This window comes from Scomber japonicus, chromosome 4 (genome assembly GCF_027409825.1).
Source record: "Scomber japonicus isolate fScoJap1 chromosome 4, fScoJap1.pri, whole genome shotgun sequence".
Classification (NCBI taxonomy): domain Eukaryota; kingdom Metazoa; phylum Chordata; class Actinopteri; order Scombriformes; family Scombridae; genus Scomber; species Scomber japonicus.
Window position 1 is genome coordinate 19,368,948 of NC_070581.1, and position 20,843 is coordinate 19,389,790.

Sequence of the window (20,843 nt, forward strand, 5' to 3'; positions counted from 1 at the left end):
ACTTACAGATTCTTTCTTCCTTCAAACACTCTGTACACATATTGTACATCCTAATGCTCAGCAAGTCTTGCTGCCACTAATGCACAAAGCTCTGAGGTAGAAGCTTCGTTTTTGACAAATCAATTTTTCCTCAAAAGTTTTTGAGTTGTGGTTCAGGAATCCCCTGCTGGCTCTGGCTTAACACTGTTAATGATCAAGTTTTCCTAATTGCAAGATTCTGGGTTTGACATTCACTAAGTGTTGTGCTCCTCATTGAGATTGATTGAGGCTAATTGAACTTCATCACCCTGTTAAGATCCCTTCCCTCTCCTCTGTAACTGAGTCATCTCAAACACAGAAACAGCATAAAATACTGGCATACAGGAAACCTTTTTGTGAATGTATTTCCTGTAGTCATATTTTTTTTTAGCTGTAAACCTTAATTGATAGTGAGTGTTTTCCAACTCTCATTGACTGCAATACAAACTAGAGGTGGTCCCTCCTGTTTCTCTCTTCCTTCAGACCCTGTTCTCGCATTTTTAAAAGTGTTAAGCATTATTATCAGAGATTGAAACATTTTTACTCAGGAGAAGTCAACTATTTTACATTGACTCATTTCCATCAGGCTGAAAACAGGAAAGGCACATTTTACATAGTAGCTGATTCATTTTCCTATAATCAGCTCATCATTTCAGCTCTATTTTGATAATTGAAACATTTTCTGGTTACAGTTTCTCAATTGTGAGGTTTACTGCTAATGTTTGTCTTTTGCTTTAGCAGAGTAAATACTTGAGGTTTTAACTGTTGGTCTGACAAACAAGCAGAGTGCTGAACACCCTGAGGAAAGCCTAGGGCTGAAACACATATGTTCTTCATCATTAAAGAAGTGATATACATTTTTCTGTGAGGGCTGACTATATTTGTTTTTTTTCTGACAAACAAGCATTCTGTGGATATTACCTCAGGCTTTGAAATTGCGACTGCCATTTCTCTTATTGTTATTCTGTTAAGATGTTTTGGACATTTTGTTTCAGTTGCTACACAGCAGTTAAATGCTGAAGAATGTTTGATGCTGCACCTGTTTCTGCCCCCAGGCTAAAAGTCAATATGTAAATACATCATCATTAATAACACAACCTCCTCACACTGAACCCAAATATCCCTAATGGCTTCACATTGTGATTGTATATACACACAAATTACAGTAATGAAGAAAGAACCAGTATAAGCATACAATTTAATAAAGTGTAGACACCAGTCTTTCTGTGGGGCTTGTGAAAAACTTCTACCATCAATCAAACTTCTACCATCAATCAAACTTAATCAATAGCAGAACCGCCTGGTCCCAGTCCTGTGTTAATGACGTGTTGATTTTCAGTATTTAATGTTGGCCATTTTAATGCCTCATGAAGTGCAAAGTTCTCTGAGGTTTTTGTGAGTCAGAGAGGCATCTCCATCTCTGACAGCTGCTAACACTCAGAACACTGGAGACAAGATGTTAAAACTCATAGGCTGTCTGAGTTTTAATAAAAGGACAGTTTTACATAAGGCTGCAGTCAGATTGTTGATATTAAGCACAGTATAACAACGAAAGGTACAAAATACAAAGAACTATAATCAGGAATGTAGATCAGTCTGTACCACTAACAAATAATTTAATACAACATTTACAGAGAAAAATGATCAAGTAGAATGTGACTTAAATCAAAAAAGCATATTACAGGTTCTCATAGTCAGAACCAATGTTCAACCCTGACTTTACCTTTTTTAGAACAGTTTTCTGTTTGGACTGAACACACAAGTGTGAAGCTGACGTCAGTTTGCTAAATAAAACCTGCACCACCTTCGCTGCCCTGTTTTCTGTGCCAGTGTGAAACCTGAAGAGACGACTGGCTCTGCTGTCCAGTCTTCATTGTTTCCATGCACAAAATGCATTGTTTTTATGCATTTTGTGCATTAAATGAACTTGGTGTTAAGTTTTGAAACAGTGAACTTTGTAGAAAAACTAGGCTTACTAATAAACCTGCTTTGTTATGAGCTATATCATTTTTTGTCCAGATTTGAGCTTCATTCTCAGTCCTCAAATCCTTCACTTCAGTAAAAGTATAAACATCATGATGCACTCATTCAAAGTGTGGTCCTGCTTTCCTGCATGTTCCTTCAGTAAACATCTGTCAGTAAAATTTAGTAGGATCTGAAAAGTGAAAGTCGACATACCTAAGGTCTAAATGTGTTTTGTCTGTTAAAATTTGAAGTTAAGACCACAATTTAATGAATTATTTCTGGTTACAGTACTATTATGTTATAACATACATAATATATACAGTCTTATAATATTACTTCTTCTGTTTGAACAGCCCTGCCCTCTTGTTTCATATGACTCTGTCCTTCAAGCCTGATGTTTCCTCAGAGACAGACACTAGAGGAGGAGAGGAGGAGTTCACCCCTCCAACCATCACCATCACTCCTTCTGTGCAAGGTACCAGCCTCATACTGCTCCTCCTCCTCTTTCTCCTGCAGCGCCTCCTGGTGGCTGCTTAATCTCATGATCATTAAAACCAAGGAACTGATCAATGCAGTGAGATTAGATCACATTAGATTAGAGAAGGTCTGACTTAATTATTTCAGAAACTCCTCTTTGTACTTGTCATCATGAGTTTTCTGCTGTGAATTGTCTTCATTTACAGTTGGAAAAAAGGTAATGATAATTTTACGTGATCATGGATGCAGAAAACCTTCTGTAAACTAATACTATTCTGTAATCTAAACTATATAAAGTTTAAACAAAAATAGAAAAGTTTCATTTTTTTTGTCTTCTGGTGTCTTATGCAGCTAGTGTCTAGTCTACAGAAAAAGAAGAAGCTGTCCTTCAGTCAAGTGGGGGTCTCTGAAATAGATGCAGCCGAAAGGGAGGTGAAAGTGGATCTCTCTAACAGCGAAACAAAGGTGTAAAACTAAAGTAATGAGCTAACTGGCTGAGAGAAACCTTGCTTCAGCTTGGTCTAGCATCTAAACTATTGCAGGCATACAGTAAAGCAAGAGCCAATGGCTTCATGTCAGATGGTGAATATGTACTTAATAAACTACCTGAGATTTGATCTGTTTGACTTAAGAGATTAAGTTGAGGAACTTAGATTTAAAGTGAAAGACAATCAGAACTTCATCCTGGAGAAGAGAAAAGTTGAAAAGTCCTTCCTCTCTCTAAAGATAAACCAAAAAGCCTTGGTCCCGATAATATCAGTGGAACAACATGTCCCTGAATTCACGTGATTTTCATGACCACAGAACCATACTGCCATTGGCCTTTGTTCCCTGAAAATTTGAAAAGGATTAGCACAAATTGCACCTGATAAAGGGGGTTAATCTGTCTGAAAGTTCGAGTAGGGAAAGTGTAGACTCCAAAAGACCGTACTGGGCCTAAGTGATCAAGGCTGTCTCCTCCATGCTGCGTCTCTCTCATCATCATCATATACCCTTTTGGTTTGCTTTCTTTGTGTTTCCTGCCCAACACCACATTATACACGCCACTGACTTACAGACTACATTTGTTATGTTTGCCTGAGTTCTGGATAAAATGTTATTTAAAAATATTCTAAATCTTGTATGATCTCTCTACCTATTTATCTCTCTGTGTCTGGGCTGTGACGATTTTTATGTCCACTGGACAGGCATTGCCTGCATTGGCCCATGGATGGGCCATGGTTCCAGGATAAAAGACTATCGAAAGGACTGTTGACTGTTTCATGATTATTTACTTTATAATGTATCCATGTGGATAATTTAATGCCATAAAATACAGTTTATTTTTGTTTTGTTTTACTCGTGGTTCGGAACAGTAATTTCTAGGGGCATTGGCTGGACAGTTAAACATCAGGGGCTGAGCCCAGATTCTTTTCCATCAAAAAACTTTAAAAACATACCTCTAAATAGACTGTTTTTTTCCTGCACATAAAGGCAACCAGTTGCTTAAAAATGTGAAAACTGGATAACAAAGGAATGGTTTGAATTTAATTTACCATAAAATCTGTACATGAATATTCCAGCAACACAAATGTCTCAAACCAGCTGAAACATGTTTGTTCTTCTTCCATATAGATCTATAGATCTGTGAGTGTCTTTCGATCCTTGCCATAATGTGCACCTGATACTTTTCACTATGCCTTCATTGGTGATGGACCTTCTTGATATGAACCACAAAATATGATTACACAATATACTGTATATTACACTTGATACTGATTTACAGTGATTTGTGTATGACACATCTAAACCATTAAGATTTACTATATATACTTTCCATTAAACCATATCTGATTGGCCTCTGTTCTGTTCACTCAAGAAGCATATTTAGAACACTACTTACAGACAAACGGCTCAAAGTGGAGAATTATTGGGGGCTAAAGAAAAAATCTGAGGGTACAGCCCCAAAAGAAAGACACGTACTAAACTCCAAACAAACATAACCCATATGGCACAAAGCTTATATATTTTAAGCACAATTTGAAATTATAATTATTAAATACACAATTGATTTTGTGAAGGACAAGTTTCTTTTAAATTAGATAAGTTTGCTGGTTAACGTTAGCTAATGTTAGCGAACAAATGAAGACCACCAAGGAAACAATAAAAGAGCTGTCATTGCAACATCAGAAAGCTCTGGATGCAGTTAGCATGGTGGTACATGGTGGTGAATACACTCCTTTATTTCGTCCCTCTCAATTTCACAGATTATTAATCTGGGTGATGGAGGCACTGCAACATTGGTGTGATGTAGCTAATGTTTCATGTGTTTTCAATGTACATTTCAATTGACCTGTATGTAAATTCAATAATTAATTTATTACAGTAAAAATTATGGTATATAACTAAAACTCTGAGCCTGTTATGTAATGTATTCTACAGTTTTTGATCTGGTTCACAATTTCAACGAGTTAATTGACTCTGTAACATAAAATGCATATTGTTGTAAATATCACATTGTCACTTTGGGAGGGTACCTATGTTCCCCGGGTCCTAAGGCTAACTCGGCGGCTAACTCAGCTAACTGGCTAACTGTAGACGGGATCATCCCTATGTTCCCCGGTCACATACAAAGCGGGGAACATAGGACCCGGGGAACATAGGGATGATCCCGCAACAGTCATGAGTCTGAGCCCGTTAGCTAACATTATGTGATGTAATCTACAGTTTTTGATATGGTGACAAGACATTAGTTAGATTTGCCACATCAGGGCACCAGACAAATGGGACTACAGTCCAGGTGTTGATTTTATTATAGTGGAACCTTCCTTATTCATAATTTCAATGCATTATTTTGTCATGATAAAGTTTGTTGGTAAAAGTTTCCGATAGCCGTAAAATGTAGGCCTATGGCTTTGTTGTTTTATACCTAAGGATGAGTTTATAGCCTAACCACACAGTCTATGAGCCTAACATAATTTGTAAATTTTGTGATATTTCACAAAGTATGTGATATTTTCATAACATTAGCTATTATTAGCCCTGTCAATCATCATAAAAGAGTTTCCAGATAGAAATAAAAATAAGAAATGTATCCGAAATTCAACATTTTCAAGGGACACGTCACTTGCAACATTTTTAAATCACCACAAGCCCTGTACAGTATGCCTATAATCATCTTTGGATACTATTTGAAGACCAACAGCAAACAAACGACTGCACGCATTTGGAAAAACCAAGTCACTATTCTCTGACGCGTGTTCTTTCTTTTCGTAGAGACATTTCTTCACCAAAGGTCATATGACGTGGATATGTTGGGTATTCATGTGCAGTCTGGCACCAAATAGAGCATTAGGACTGGCCTTGCCATTAGTTATTATAATGTAACTATCTTTTATTGTTTCTTTGAAGACCACAAGGAGGTGTGTCATCATTACTCTGCAGAACACATCTAGGACCCCAAACAACCTGAACTCATCTGGTTTTAATTTTATTTTCAACATTTTAACAAATAAGTTAGCTAACATTATGTTGTAAAGATGGCAGTGGTCAGACTGTCTTGGCCACATTTATTCTGAGAAAATAAGTTGCACTAAAATTGCAGAGAAAGGACATTAGGTCACAGCAGGGATGGTAAAAGGTGCACTGTGTCCGAAAGCAGTAACTGGACAAGAAGGAGTTCTGTATCCTAAATATTTATGTCTAATATGCCAGACCTCAGCACCATTCTCTGCAGCAAAAAATTCCAGGGTGTTGTCAAACTGAGGTTAAGGATAGGGTTGAATGTGGCCAATGGATTACTGCTTTTTCCTGTCAAGAATCAGATGAATAGTCTCAGGACACGTCACTATTTACTTTGGAGGAGCACATCAGGGCCTGAGTGTTCTGTATTTAGTGTTATGTTGTTGAATGTACCATTTGGTGTCTGGATTCTGCTGTCGTCTCCGTCTCGTTAGATCATCTCCTGTCGAGCGGGAAAAACTAAATCCTTCATCTGGCCAGTAGTGAATACATAAATTTCATCTAAATTTGAATTAAACGTCAATCACAGGAGCTGTTGTCTGAGACGTGACCAGCTGCATGCAAAATTTGACAGGTTTTGTGTGTGTGTGTGTGAGAGAGAGTGTGTGGTTACTGAGCAAATAAAGAGGGGCTGTCAGCAGGTTTCACCCCACAGTGAAAATCCCAGCTAGACTCAACACTCAGCCAGTGGCACCTGCTTGGCTTGGTGTTGAGTGTGAGGATGCACACACACACCAGAGTACATGTGTATTGTGTGTACATACATTATATACTGTGTGTACAGAATGTAAAGATGGTCTTATTGTTCATTTCTCAGTGGTTGTGTGTGTTTTCATACGTAGCTGCTAGCGGAGCTTGGCCAAACATGGTTGACTCCGACCTGAACTGTCTACCAACCCCATCTCTTGTTAGAAAAAGTGCAAGATCAGCATATATTACACAGATCACTACCTAATCTTTTAAGGAGAAAAACGCAAAACCATATGATATCCATATAGACTCTATCTTAAGAGTCAATTTCTATCTTCTGCCAAGTTTCTGTCTTTCATCTTCTCCAAGAACCTCTAACTTTCTAACCAGTGTTAACACACAGTTATGAAAGGGAGAGGAGACAAGGAGGAGCAGGGCGTGTCTGTGTATTTTATGCTACAATGATCGAGGGCCTTTATTAACAATGTGAGAGTTTATTTTTTTGACCTCTCCGCCTCCTAGATATTCCTTCCCATCCTCTTGCTCTCTCTTCATTTCAGCGTTCTCCAAGTTGAGAGCATGAGCAATATGTTCAAGTGCTGCTATAGACTGACTCAGAACAGAGAAACTTAATCACAGTTTTTACTCCCAGGGTTTAAAATATCAAATTCTAGGCTTTTCCGGAAATGTTTCTTGTTTTGTAAACCTGCACTTTGACTGCTCCTCACACTTGGCGTGCTGGAGTCTGTTCCCTTTCGTCTGCTCTCTCTTTGGACTTTCTTCATCCTTGTTTCAACCTTGAACATCTGCAAGTCTTGGACCTCATTTTATAAATTAAATAAGTCAAACTGAAAAAACATCCAACAATGCCAAGGACATGGATAATTCTCCTATGTTTGAGTGGTGCTATTTTATCGGGACACAGCCAAAAATCTGCGCATGACATAGATTCAAACTTGGAAACTTTTTCTAAGAGACCAGAGTTAGAAACAGCAGTCATTCATCCACCAGGAATTGACACAGGAGTAACATTGTTAGATACACATGTTTCAGATGCAATCTTCCCTACAGGTAAGCAGCTGTCTTCTTCTTTCTGCATGCTCTTGACTAATACATGTTTAATAACTTTTTTTGAAATTGTGGCATTAAGCATATACATCAGAGTGAAAACCTAACTTAACATCTGTAATTGTTTATTTATGTTTTTGTGAAGAAGAGAATGAGGATGAGCGTTTCCACATGGAGGTAGAGGAGGAGAGGGAGCAGCAAAGAATTGACTTTACAAAGCTGGTGGCTGGGAGACAAAAGAGAGGTGCCTGGGGGAAGAGGAAACATGTACCTACAGTGGAGGCCAAAGCTTACAGAATAGTATGACCACACACTTGATTTTGCCATGTGTACACAGAAATGCATATTTATAGTTAAACACTGATTGTACATGTGATCTTCTATAAGTGCCATTTAATTATGGTCATATTCTGGTCTAGTATTGCATTGATGTGTGTAGATTTACTCACATTACGCACTTTGCAGGCAGGCTTGGGGCGACCCCTAATCGGCTGGGGAAGTAGAAGGAGAGGAGAGATGGAAACCAGCCTTCTCATGGCTGTACTTAAAGAACTTCATACTGAGAAGAGGCGGCTGATGGATCAAGGAAAAGCAAAGGAGGAGGAGGAAGAAGAGGATGATGATGATGATGATGATGATGATGATGACGACGATGACGACGATGATGACGACGATGACGAGGAAGAAGAAGAGGTCTCAGTTTTTAGTATAAAAGCAGTGCCTTGCTTTAGTTAATTGAATCAACCAGTTGAGTTAATGAAGCAATTTTCTGCCATTTTTTATGTCAGGAAGAGGAAGAAGAGGAGGAGGAAGAAGAGGGACAGGGAGAGGGAGAAGAAGAAGAAGAAGAAGAAGAGGGAGAGGCAGAGGGAGAAGGAGAAGAAGAAGAAGAAGAAGAAGAGACAACTGAGTCTCCCAGCAATCAAACAGAAACTTACACCAGCTTTACAGCATCTCCTCTCAATGAGTGTCAGACCACTGACACAGAAATCAACTGCAGGGGCATCGGCATGACTCAACTGCCAATCATCCACAATCTGGAGGCCACAAAGCTGGATGCGGCAGGTGTGTGTGTCTTTGTTGTGTTGATGTAGATTAGTGGGATGGTACATAAATTAGAAGTGGACTCCACAAAATTGTTACATGTGAACTGGTGTATTATTAATTTGGCTTATTTTGTGCATGTTATTTTTTGAGATTGCAAGTAAAACTGATTCTGATCGCTTTCCACTAGCCATGTATTTTATTGATTTTTAAAAACCATTTATACCTTTACGTTTATTAATGATTTTCTGTCTCAAATTACTTTGATGTCTTAACAGCAGGAAATACTACAGATCACGATTGTGAAATGCAAAATGATTACTTTACTTCCAGCAAATTTTCCTGATTAGACTGCTAACAGATATGTCACCTGATATGTGAATCAAGTGAAGTTCTGATGATACTTTCATAAAAAAACATATATCTAATGTGTGTCATATATCACATCATCTGATTTAAAGAGAACAACATCCAAAGCATCACTCCAGACGTTTTCTCCGGCTTGCCGAACCTGGACACACTGGACCTAAGCAAAAACAACCTCTATGATGAGTCCTTCAGCCAAAACCCCCTGTCTGTGAGTAACACTGTTTGCATATTACAGCTTTGACCTGCCACTGTCCAACACTATTGTATACTCCTTCACTGTCATCATTTTTTGTCTTTTTATATTTAGTGCAATACTCATAATGTCCTGTATGTTAGCAGTCCCATACTTGCAGTTCATGTAGTGCCTGCTCCACTTGCAGGCAATGAGTGTCACAACTGCACCTTTTTTTGTTTGTTACTGCTGCTGTTTTTGTGCATTTGAGGTTCTAAACTTGTAAAATGTTCTGTTATGGTCAGCATATTTTTCTGATAACCTGTCATCATGTGTCTTTTCTCCTCTGGGACTATCCTACCAGATTTTTTTTTCCCTTGAGAGAGTGAGGGCGAGAGAGAGAGAGAGAGAGAGAGAAGAGAGACAGAGAGAGAGAGAGAGAAGAGAGACAGAGAGAGAGAGAGAGAGAGAGAGAGAGAGAGAGAACAGAGAGAGAGAGAGAGAAAAAGAGAGTTATGTAAAGCATTAGGAGATCAGGTAAACCACGTTTTTTAAGAACTAAAGTGTTTCTAAAACCTTTCTATAGTTAAAGTCACAGTTTCTATAGTTTCTACAGTTCCATATCTTTTAGGCTCACTTGTCTGATGGTGAAGTATCTGAAGAAGCTTTATGTTACACAGGGAAAAATAAATAAAATAACTCATTAATTTACAAACCTCTACATTTCAAATATTATGTTTTAGACTCAAATTATGCTGAATTGTATTTCTATTTTTAGTGTTTTATTGAGAGTTAAATATCCACTGGATGTTAGAGTGCCACATTTACTTAAATTATTTAGCTATCAGGTGTTAAGTGTTACACAGTCACCTTTTTCTATAGTTGGTGTAGCTAAACTGGTGTAAAACTGGTCTCATGTCGACCCAAACAGCTCCCTCTGGTGGAGAATTATCATTCTGCTAAATGTCAATGAGTTTTATAAGCCAGTTTTATAAGTAACTTGCATCTAATTAAAATAAAACGCAGGATGCATCCTGTATCATTACAGTAATATAAGAGCACTGAAAATTACATTAACTAATCCTCTCTAAGAATAACCTTTGGTCTAACCTCAAAATGTCCACAGGCCAAACACATACCCTGACCACACTGAAGCAGCCTACCACACTCTGACCAATCATTATACACCACTTTCAGCGTACTCTCACAGTATTGGCTGGATAGACCTGTTGGAAAACAGCTGCAGCCAATGATGTGGAGAATAAAAAGAAATGATTTTTAGAGGATTTTTTATTTTTTATTTTCTGCTCACATCCCAGTAATGACAGAGGACTGATGGACTGGCTAGAGGGATACTGCAAAGGATCCAGTCCACTGCTTTTACTTGACACACATCAACCACAGAAGCTTTCAATGAGGAGCCACACAGAGTGGCTTTACTAAAAATACAACATGATAGATGACATAGAAGAGACGTACAAATTTGTCATTCACTCATTTGGTGTATTTCTGAGAACTCTGTGATTGCATCCTGCTTGGCGAGTCGGGATGGAAAATTATGGATTTCGAGAAGTATCCATTTTGTCTGTTTTATCTTTCTGGCCTGGTCACCCCTCTTTTTTCTGTGTGTTATATAGAACTTGACCTTTCTGAAGAGGTTGAACTTAGATGGCAACCAACTTACCAGGATCCCGTCACTGCCACCATCTCTGGAAGAGCTCAAGATTAACAACAACCAGCTTAATTCCCTCACCCCTCATTGTTTCGAAGGTAGGAATTGTGTCATTGTACAAGGAAGAGACACAAAGTCTGTATGCAAATGATGATAATGTTATTATATTAATTGTTCCCTCTTGAGGTTTGAAGAACCTGTGGAATCTGGAGCTGCAAGGGAATATTCTACACGAGGCCAGCGTGTCACCTGAAACCTTCAGACCAATAAAGAAGCTTCTGTACCTCCAGTTGGACCATAACCGCTTCCGTTCATTGCCCCAGGGTCTTCCCTCATCTCTGAAGGTGTGCTGATATCACTTTACTTGACCCTACTCCTTAAAATGTTCAGCTACAGGAGCCAGCTGGGACTCAGGTTTTTACTCAGGCCCACTTTAGAAAGCAAGACACTGACATGATGACTATACTACCTTGATCCCCCAAATAATGCAAAAGTCCTGAGTGAACAAACATCAATTTCATCCCTGTCTTTCTGTTTATTACTTGTAGAGGCTGGACATGAATGATAATCTGATTGATGAGGTGACAGAGGAGGTAGTGAGGGACTGCTTCCATTTAAGAGCGCTGAACCTGAGTCACAACCTGCTGCATGAGCAAGCCGTTGCTCACCATGCCTGGACCCATCTCAAGTATGTCTGTCTATCTATCTGTCTGTCTATCTGTCTGTCTGTCTGTCTGTCTGTCTATCTATCTATCTATCTATCTATCTATCTATCTATCTATCTATCTATCTATCTATCTATCTATCTATCTATCTATCTATCTATCTATCTATCTATCCACGCATCCAGTGAGAGCCATTTCTCAATATAGTTCTTTAGTTCCTTCATTAGCCACAAGAGGGTAGACTGCTGTTATTTGGAATTTTTTGGATTAAGTTATCTTTTTTTAAAATGATTATCAGTTCATGCTTGTGGCACTTATAAGATTTGAAGACACATTGCCATCTACAGATAAACACTTTTCTGACCCGATTAGTGATCCTCCACTATTCCTATCATCAATATCAATATCTCTGGTCATAAAATGCACATAAAACACTTGTACACAAAATTCAGATCAGTCTTCACAGTAGCTCCTTCAGCATGTCCTTCAGTATCAATACCTATGGCTGCTGTACTGACAGATACATGCTTTGTCTCTCTTCTTCTTCTTCTTCTTCTTCTTCTTCTTCTTCTTCTTCTTCTTCTTCTTCTTCTTCTCCTTCTTCTTCTCCTTCTTCTTCTCTCTCTCTCTCTCTCTCTCTCTCTCTCTCTCTCTCTCTCTCTCTCTCTCTCTCTATCTCTCTCTCTCTCTCTCTCTCTCTCTCTCTCTCTCTCTCCCTCTCTCTGTCTCTGTCTCTTTCTCTTTCTCTTTCACACTCAGACACACACACGCACACATATGCATGCACACATATCACCAAAAGTTTTGACAGCTGATCTTGTGTACTTAGATGAGCAGACATGTGAGTGAGAGCTTGAGGGCAACTGTATGCCTGAATGTGTCTGTGAGGCTGTGTGTGTGTTGTTTAAATATAGTGAATTCCAGTGGGTTTTTCTTTGCTCCCTGGGATCCTTGTGAACCACAGTGGGAGCTTCAGGGAAAACTGAGGAAAAGAAAATGCGAAGGAGAGAAAGACAGAAAAGAAATGGGTAAAACTGGAGAGAATATGGATATGGATTGTACTTTAGAATGACTGCACTGAGCAGGAAATAAAAATATAAAACTGAGTAAATAAGGAAGTTGGACAGTAGAAATGACGAGATTATGTATGCAAAGATGAAAAAACTGGAAAACACAAAACCTTTTCCAGAGATGGACATACATTATGTGAGGGCAGGAAGACACAATTTCCTCCTGATCCTTGACCTCATTAGTGGCAAGAGCAGCAGCCTTCCCATTGGCCCTGCAGGCTTATTAAGCAGCTCCTCTATCTTAAAACCTTCCTACAGCACTGCATAGACAACAGAGTGCGAACAAATTCAACTTGACTTGAACTCCACAAATACAGCAGGAGACGATAACCTAAAGGGCAAAAGTCACTAACGAGACCCGGCATCCTTTTTACAGGACTGAATAAAATGTGTGTGACGCTGAACCACTTAAGGGAGAAAATGATGTAGCTTTGCAGAGGTATGTGCAGAGAGAGAGAAAGAGGAACAGATTGAAAAGTAAATTTCTTAAGGATTAAATAAACCACAGTGTGCTGGTTCTGGTTAGTGGACTGCCTCTGTTACATGTCATAGCACCAGTGTTATTGTTGCCCCCTGCTTAGAATTGGAGGTACGAGTGGAGAATACTCTATGTTAAGGGGAGCCAGGGATTGGAGCTGAGGATTGGAGCTGGGATGTGTCCAGCCTGACTGTCAGCATCTCCCTTCAATATTTTGTTATTATAATCTGATGTCTGTACTGGGTCTTTGTGTGTTTGTGTAGATGCTTGTATTATATATAGAAGTATAGAGTTTCTGTTTTCAGATCCCAGTTTTTTTGCATGCAGTAAACTTATCCCAGATCTGTCATTAGTTTGTGTTCCTCTGGGTGTGTTTATGATCGCTGCCAATGTGTGGACAGCATACAAAGCATCCACATATGCATAACAACTGTGCATCCCTTTGTGTGGTTGTGTCTCCCAAGGTACATGTGTATTACGTGACCAGAATCTGCAGAAGCATACAATTAATGCCGTTGCACTAAGAGCCATGAAATTAGTTGTCTCTCCTCAGGGGCACTACTAGCAGCACACACACACACGCGCGCCTGTTTGCCATCTACTCCCGGCTCTTCTTGAGTCTGTCAGCTCAAATAACAGTCTCATCTGCTCCTCCCCTAGTCGATCAAAACATAAAACTGATCACATCACTGCTGCCGGCCAACAGACCTGACTCCAAACACCACATGTTTGCTGACAGAGCCACAGCACGTTTTAAATAATTTCATAAACATCACCCATTCCAAAAATCCAAGGCAATAACATCTTATGAGTAACATGTTTTCGATTGCAGCTTTTAATTTATGCTGTCAAACATTTTTAATGGGAGAATGATCGTGATCTTGACTTTTTCTTACTTAATGCTATGTGGTGTTTTGCAGCTTAATATAACATGCTTGTAAATATGTCACCACCTAGAAATATATATCCAGTAAAACTACAGGCACAGTAATAATTGATAAGTGACACAGAATTGGTGTCTTATTTTATTTTATTTTTAAATAGAAAGCAATTTTTGCTGATTGAAGTTTTTTTTTTGGCCATGTGGTTTTTATTAGTTGTGTCATATTGACAGAGAGTGTGTGACAGCCACTGGAGAGGATCTCTGTGTAGATTTATCATAGCTTTGGGCTCATACTGACTGCATGGAGGCACAGGTTCAGTGATCTTTACACCAAAGATTTGTGTGTTTTGTTATGTTATGACGTGTCTGAGCCTGAAAGAACTATGGACCAGCACAAATTGGTTTCATAATGAGCTTACATAAATGGTGAAATGAGCACACAGCAACACACAAAATACTCTGTGCCAACAATGCTGAGGCACCACAGTGATGTCAAATGAACACTATCCAATTTAATTTAATTTAATCTGTGTTTAATCTATTTGGTTACAAATTAGTGTTTTTTTGTCTGACAGCAGAGTATGTACACTACACGTGCATACAAATATCCACAGTGGATGTACAATGTAGACTGTAGTGCTGCTGCAGTAAATTATTAAAGTCATATTCTGGGTTGAAATGAATGCAAATGCTCTTCAGTCTGTATTCAACAGATGTGAGAAATGGATCAAAATATTTCCAGATATCAGCTTGTATTCATAAACTCAGTGCACGTGGATGCTTGAAGCATAACAACATGATATATCTGAAGCCATCTGCCATCATCAAGGCTGTACCATCATCCATCCATCATTCCATTTCTTTAGTCCAGTCTAGCCTGCTTGGCATGGCCACTCTGCCTGGCCACGTTACCTATCCCGGTTAGGTTGCCAAAGTGCGTGAGCCAGCCTGTGTAGTGTTGGCACGATGGACTCAGCACAGATGGAACAGTGTGCATATGTGAGTATTGTACTTGTGCTTTTATATGTATGTTAGTATGTGCAAGACTAACTTTTCTGAACCCAACACCCTGAGGATGAACAGACCACCAGCTTGATTACTCCTGGCCATGTTTTACAGAGACATACACATTTATGCACACAGAAACATTTGGTTTGTGTAATTGCTGTGTGCCTCTACAAATGTTTTAGAAATTGATAAATTAACGTTGCGATGTGTAAGTATATGCTTATTTGTTTTAATATATTGGTATCTATTTGTATATTTGCATTTTCAAATTCATACTATTGTGTTTGTCTATCGGCGCATCTCTATTTCTTTGTATGAACATGATTTTTTTGTGTGAATGCATTAGTGTTGTTTTATTCGCATCATGTTGCAAGTGTGTTGGTGTGTACGTGTGTGCATGTGTATGTGTGTAGGTGCCAGTGGCTGGGAGTGTAGAAGGAGGAGGACTGTGAGAAAAGAGGACTGTGTGTCCCTCCACTCATTAATACCATGTGGAGCTCTAAGCAGCAGCGGCCTGCTGCTGAGCTTCCTGGCAAAGATTTAGAATATAAATCAGCAGCACACAACTGGTCTGAACTGGTACTGAGAAATGGACAGAGCAATATATTTTGAGCGTTTAGAAATTCAAGCAGAAACCACATTTTCACAGCAATCCATATCTGCCATTATACGTGTAGGTTAAACAAAAAGCCTACAGTGTGTGTTGGTTGGTGTGTTTGTGTGTATGGGCGTTTTTTATTATCTTTATACAAGAGTGTGGTCAATTTGAGACCATCATTTATTGATTTCACGTTCAGATTTTGTAATGCTTTCCCTCAAGCTCTGCCCTTGCACTTAGATTTGCTCTGCTTCTGCTCAGATTGTATGCTTGCACTCAGATATATTGTTGCTTGCATAGATTTTCTGCACTTCAACTTCAGCTCTCCTGAAGCTGGAGCGCACTCATTGCTCTCAGGCTGTATCTCTATAAACATTTGCTCTCAGATTTCTGCTCTCCTTTCAGATTTTTGTGCAACCCTGTCAAAATTCCCCAACCAATAGAAGGCCAGGTGTAGTGGTGTAGCAGGTAGAGGTAGTTCCCTTTACTTCTTAGAGCATCCCATACAGGATGGACACTAGCAGGGGGGCAGTGTATGGCTAATATTATATGTAGCTATTATAGTAAAAAAAATATACATATTAACTTTTATTCCAAAGGTCATACATGAATAAAGGGAAGTACATTTAATAAACCCCTGGAGGGCAGGAGTGGATGAACCCAGTTTAAGAGTAACTGCTATGGGATGTTCCTGCAAGGAGGCAGGGATCATTTAATTGATTCTATTGGTTGGGGAATTTTGACTGGGTTCTTACCCAAAAATTCCAAGAACAGGGTAGAAATCTTAGAGAAGATGTTTCACGGATGCACAGAAGCAGCCACAGTGCGAGGAGAAGATTTGAAGCTGGAGTGCAGGAAAATCTGTGCATGTAAGAATATATATGTATGCAAGCACACAGTTTGAGCTGAAGCAGATCCAAGCACAAGTAAAGTTCAAGGGCAGGGTTTGAGGGAAAAGCATTCCAAAATTACAACGTGAAATCAATAAATCATGCTCCACCACCCTCTTATAAACAATAGGGGAAAAAACACATTGTGTGTCTTGAATTAAATCTGCCATTGTGCTCACTCCCTTGCATCTTAACTTTGTTTTAAGTAAACCATTTAAAATGATATTAATGTGATGCTTTATTAAAGCTCATCTAAATACAGTCTATAGGAAATCTTGTTTGACCAAACTGGATAATGAAGGAGTAATGCTAACCCTGACCTGTACTCTGATATTGACACATGATCAGAAATAGCTTAGTGTACCAGCAGTCTGATTTATTAAACTATGTTAACCCCTTTTTATTGTCACACATCATCTTTCTCATCAGTCATCGTTATACAAACCCTACAAAAATGTTTGAATTGTAAAACTCAAGGGAGGGGAGTTAATGCAGAGGTCTTAAGCTTTGTTCATACTCAGACAAGACACCATAGTTCACAGATGGCACAGGAACGATGTGCATGCATGGAGGCATTTATGCTCAATGCATTGTTGAGAGGGGTGGGATGCATACTTCTGCCTCCCATTCTGTGAATAAATAAGAATTCAACAAGTGTTAGTGGAGGAACGTCATTATCTAACATGGCATGCCGAGGAAGAATTTTCTGTTTCTGTTCATTAAAACTACAAAGGCAATGGGGAATATAGCCGTATTATGAGGCTAATGCGCACTATTGACAAGGAAATGCGCTGATACCTCGACATGTCCGCGTGCAGTGATCGCCTAGTTACAAGCATTCAGAGGTACATGACTTCATTGGATGACCACCTTAAAGTGTTCTGAGTCCATTGGCTGTTCTGTGTGTTCTATGAATGATGGAAGAACAGGAAATGAGCTTTCTCTCCTGCTGAGAGCTTGTGCTGTAAACTCACCACAGCTGTGCAGGATCTTCTAACAAAAAAACTGAATCCCTATACTACACCTTTGCCTCAGAGCCCAAAACCTGGTCCTCCCACATATCGTTGTTTGTTCTCTATTTTCCTCCAAATCAAAAACAATGTACGTTTGTTCATTCTCTTTTCCCAAATCAAACATTTTCTTCCCCCTTTTTTTCAGCCACAAATTCCATCTCAAACTGACATTGTGCCTCCCGAGGCCCTGTAATTTTCTCTCTTGCTGTTCCCCTTAACTCCCTGCAACCCAACCTCCCACTTTGCGCTCCTGACTCTCTACCTCCCCAACAGCACCACGCAGGGGTCCAGTTACTGTAAAACATATGGTCCACAGTGAAAGGCCTTGTAATAAGAGTAGAAGCAAGCATTATTACAAAACATTACTGCAAATTTGGTTTTTGAAACTGGCATACCTTTATACAAATATATATATAAAAAAAAAAGTTTCCTTTTATTTTTTTGATGATTCTCTTTATTGGAAGGATTTACACAGGTAACAACATACCAGTACAACATGACAGAAGACTTCCAACCCAACAATTTCCCCCATTTTTTCCCTCCCACAATCCCAACCCACTCAAAAATGAACAATTCTAAGTCCGATGACTTGTAAACATGTCAGAGTACGTACAGGTGCATGAGTAAGGGAGATACAGTAGACAAGCAAATGAAATTAAAAAACAAATAAACAAACAAACAAAAAACAACAAGAACAAAAAGACAAACCATAATAATAAATAAAATAAATAACATTCAAATAAGTAGGGGGGGCTCAGTCATCACAATCAGGCAGAGATGTTAAAGATTCAATATAATTTAAGAGAGGTTTCCAAGTTTTATCAAAATGGCCTAAGGAACCTTTGAGGGAAAAAAAAAAAAAAAAAGTTTCCTTTTAAAGGTCTTGTTGATATCCCACTGAAACTTCTTCAATGTGTTTCTTCTACCTCAGAGCCCTGGAAGTCTTGGACCTGTCTTACAACCGATTCACCTCAGTCCCCATGAATCTGCCCCGCCGTCTCAGTAATCTGACACTTCAGCACAACGACATCAGTCAAATCCCTGCCTTCGCGTTCCGTCACCTGCAGCCGGGCCTGCAGTCGCTCCGTCTTTCCCACAATTCCTTGAGCAACGAGGGCGCTGAGAGAGTTTCTTTTGTTGGAACGTACCGCTCACTTGTAGAGCTCCTACTGGACAACAATCACCTGGGGGAGATCCCACTCTCTGTTCGACAGTATAAGAAGCTGCAGGTGCTGAGGCTGGAGAACAACCACATCAGGTAGGATTGCACTTTCCACAAAGTCAATTTTTAATTGTCAAATCAGATTCAAACAATACAGGGATAAGCCCAGTGCTCATTTGTTACTCAATCCTGGCCTAATAACATTAGCTCTGCTGGTGCAGCTTCACTTGGAGATGACACTAAGTAGCTTGGCAAAGAAGCAAAGAAGGAAATCATGGCGGTTTGAATATGTTATGCAAATGTATTTATCCAAGCCAATATTTCAACAAAAGTCCTCATCAGCAGAAAGATGAAGACAAACACTATTGTTGTCACAGTTGTTATTGTTGTACGTGAACCCTGCAACAAAGCAACGATTATGATGTTTACTTGACCTTGTGTTTGTAGTCATGGTCAGCAGCCAAACAATTGTTTTTTTTTAATCTTTATTCAAGAGTGTGGTTTTCAATTTGACAACATGATTTATTGATTTCATGTTCAGATTTTGTAATGCTTTCCCTCAAACCCTGCCGTTGCACTCAAGTAGTCCCTGCTTGCGGTTAGATTTGCTCTGATTCTACTGGAACTGTATGCTTGCACTCAGATACAGTATCTCACAAAAGTGAGTACACCCCTCACATTTTTGCAAATATTTTATTATATCTTTTCATGGTACAACACTATAGAAATGAAACTTTGATATAATTTAAAGTAGTGAGTGTACAGCTTGTAGTATAGCAGTATAGATTTACTGTCTTCTGAAAATAACTCAACATAGCCATCAATGTATAAACAGTACATTGTTGCTGACACAGATTTCCTGCTTCAGCTCTTCTGCTCTCAGCTCTCACCAAATCCTAAAGTCTTTATCAGCAAGATACCCAGCTGCTGAAGGTGGCATTGAAAAATGAACAGAAAAGAGCATTTCAAAGAAACATGGTGTTGCACTTGCACAGCAAAATGAATTTCTTTGTGCATTTGAGACAACTCACAAATCAGGACTTGTGATAGGAAGGTGAAGAATTTGATGTCTGAGATGCCTAAGTTTTAGTTTTTGTATTTTGTGGTTTCAGGCTGGTGAGGAAGTGGGGAGTGTGCCACCCTCGTAATCCTGGCTCCACTTTGACTTCAGTCCACTTGGAAAATAATCTGATGGAAGTGGAGAGGATCCCCCCAAATGCCTTTTCTTGTCTTGCTGATGCCGGGGGGTTGGTCCTCTATCCACAGCAGTGACATTACAAATAGCGGGACAGACAGACACACACACACACACACACACACACACATACACACACACAAACACGCACACACACAATATATGCATGTATATCGTCATACAGCTACACTATTCTTTTTTTCAGGGTTTCCAATAAAACAAATCTTTAACATGTAGTTTGCTCAGCCATTAAAATGAGCTTTCATTTGAACTTCCCCAGATCCACCTTATCCTCTCAGATCTTATCTTTGATTGGAAAAATGACTGTAATGTTTTGATATGAGTATTAAAGCAAATGAGTTCACTTCCAAAACAGATATCTCTATTTTATTAATTTTCATGATGCATCTTTTTTTATTGTGCTTTCCAGGTAATCAAACCGCAGCTGTGTTGTTCTGATTAAATAAAAATAACTTACAGTTAGAAAATTAAATTTTATTGAAAATATACATTTTGTTTTCTGGCAACAGTCTCTTTTGTCCTGGAAAAGCAAATAACTCCACATTTCATGTTTCAGAGTCATAAAATGAATATAAGTTTCTTTTAAGGGCAATATAGAGGTAGGTAAAGTGCTATAAGTGCAATATCAGCCCATTATAAGGCAATATTACACTTTTACAAGATTATACCAGCCAGACTACAAAATCCCTGACCATGACCTTTGAAATGTTTTAATCTGCAGCGTGCTAATAAAGACCACAGCTGTCTATTAAAAGAGCTACTACAGTGGTGACCAGAGAAGCTCATCACAGAACTGACACAAACCCTAAAATGTGCCTCTTTTTTTTAAACAATAAATTATTATTAAGTTGGAAAAACATGAACTACTTTACAGTATTTCATAG

At 39.0% G+C, this 20,843-nt stretch overlaps 1 protein-coding gene across 1 annotated transcript; it reads left to right on the top strand.

The window, feature by feature from the left end:
* Window positions 1-2,355: 2,355 nt before the first annotated feature.
* si:dkey-32e6.6 (extracellular matrix protein 2) lies at window positions 2,356-20,015 on the top strand. The gene is made up of 10 exons (XM_053317966.1): window positions 2,356-2,458; window positions 7,705-7,722; window positions 7,865-8,019; window positions 8,694-8,784; window positions 9,225-9,340; window positions 10,942-11,074; window positions 11,163-11,320; window positions 11,525-11,664; window positions 18,513-18,839; window positions 19,856-20,015. The coding sequence occupies exons 1-10, from the start codon at window positions 2,356-2,358 to the stop codon at window positions 20,013-20,015; spliced, it is 1,401 nt and encodes a 466-aa protein (XP_053173941.1).
* The last annotated feature ends 828 nt before the right edge of the window (window positions 20,016-20,843 follow it).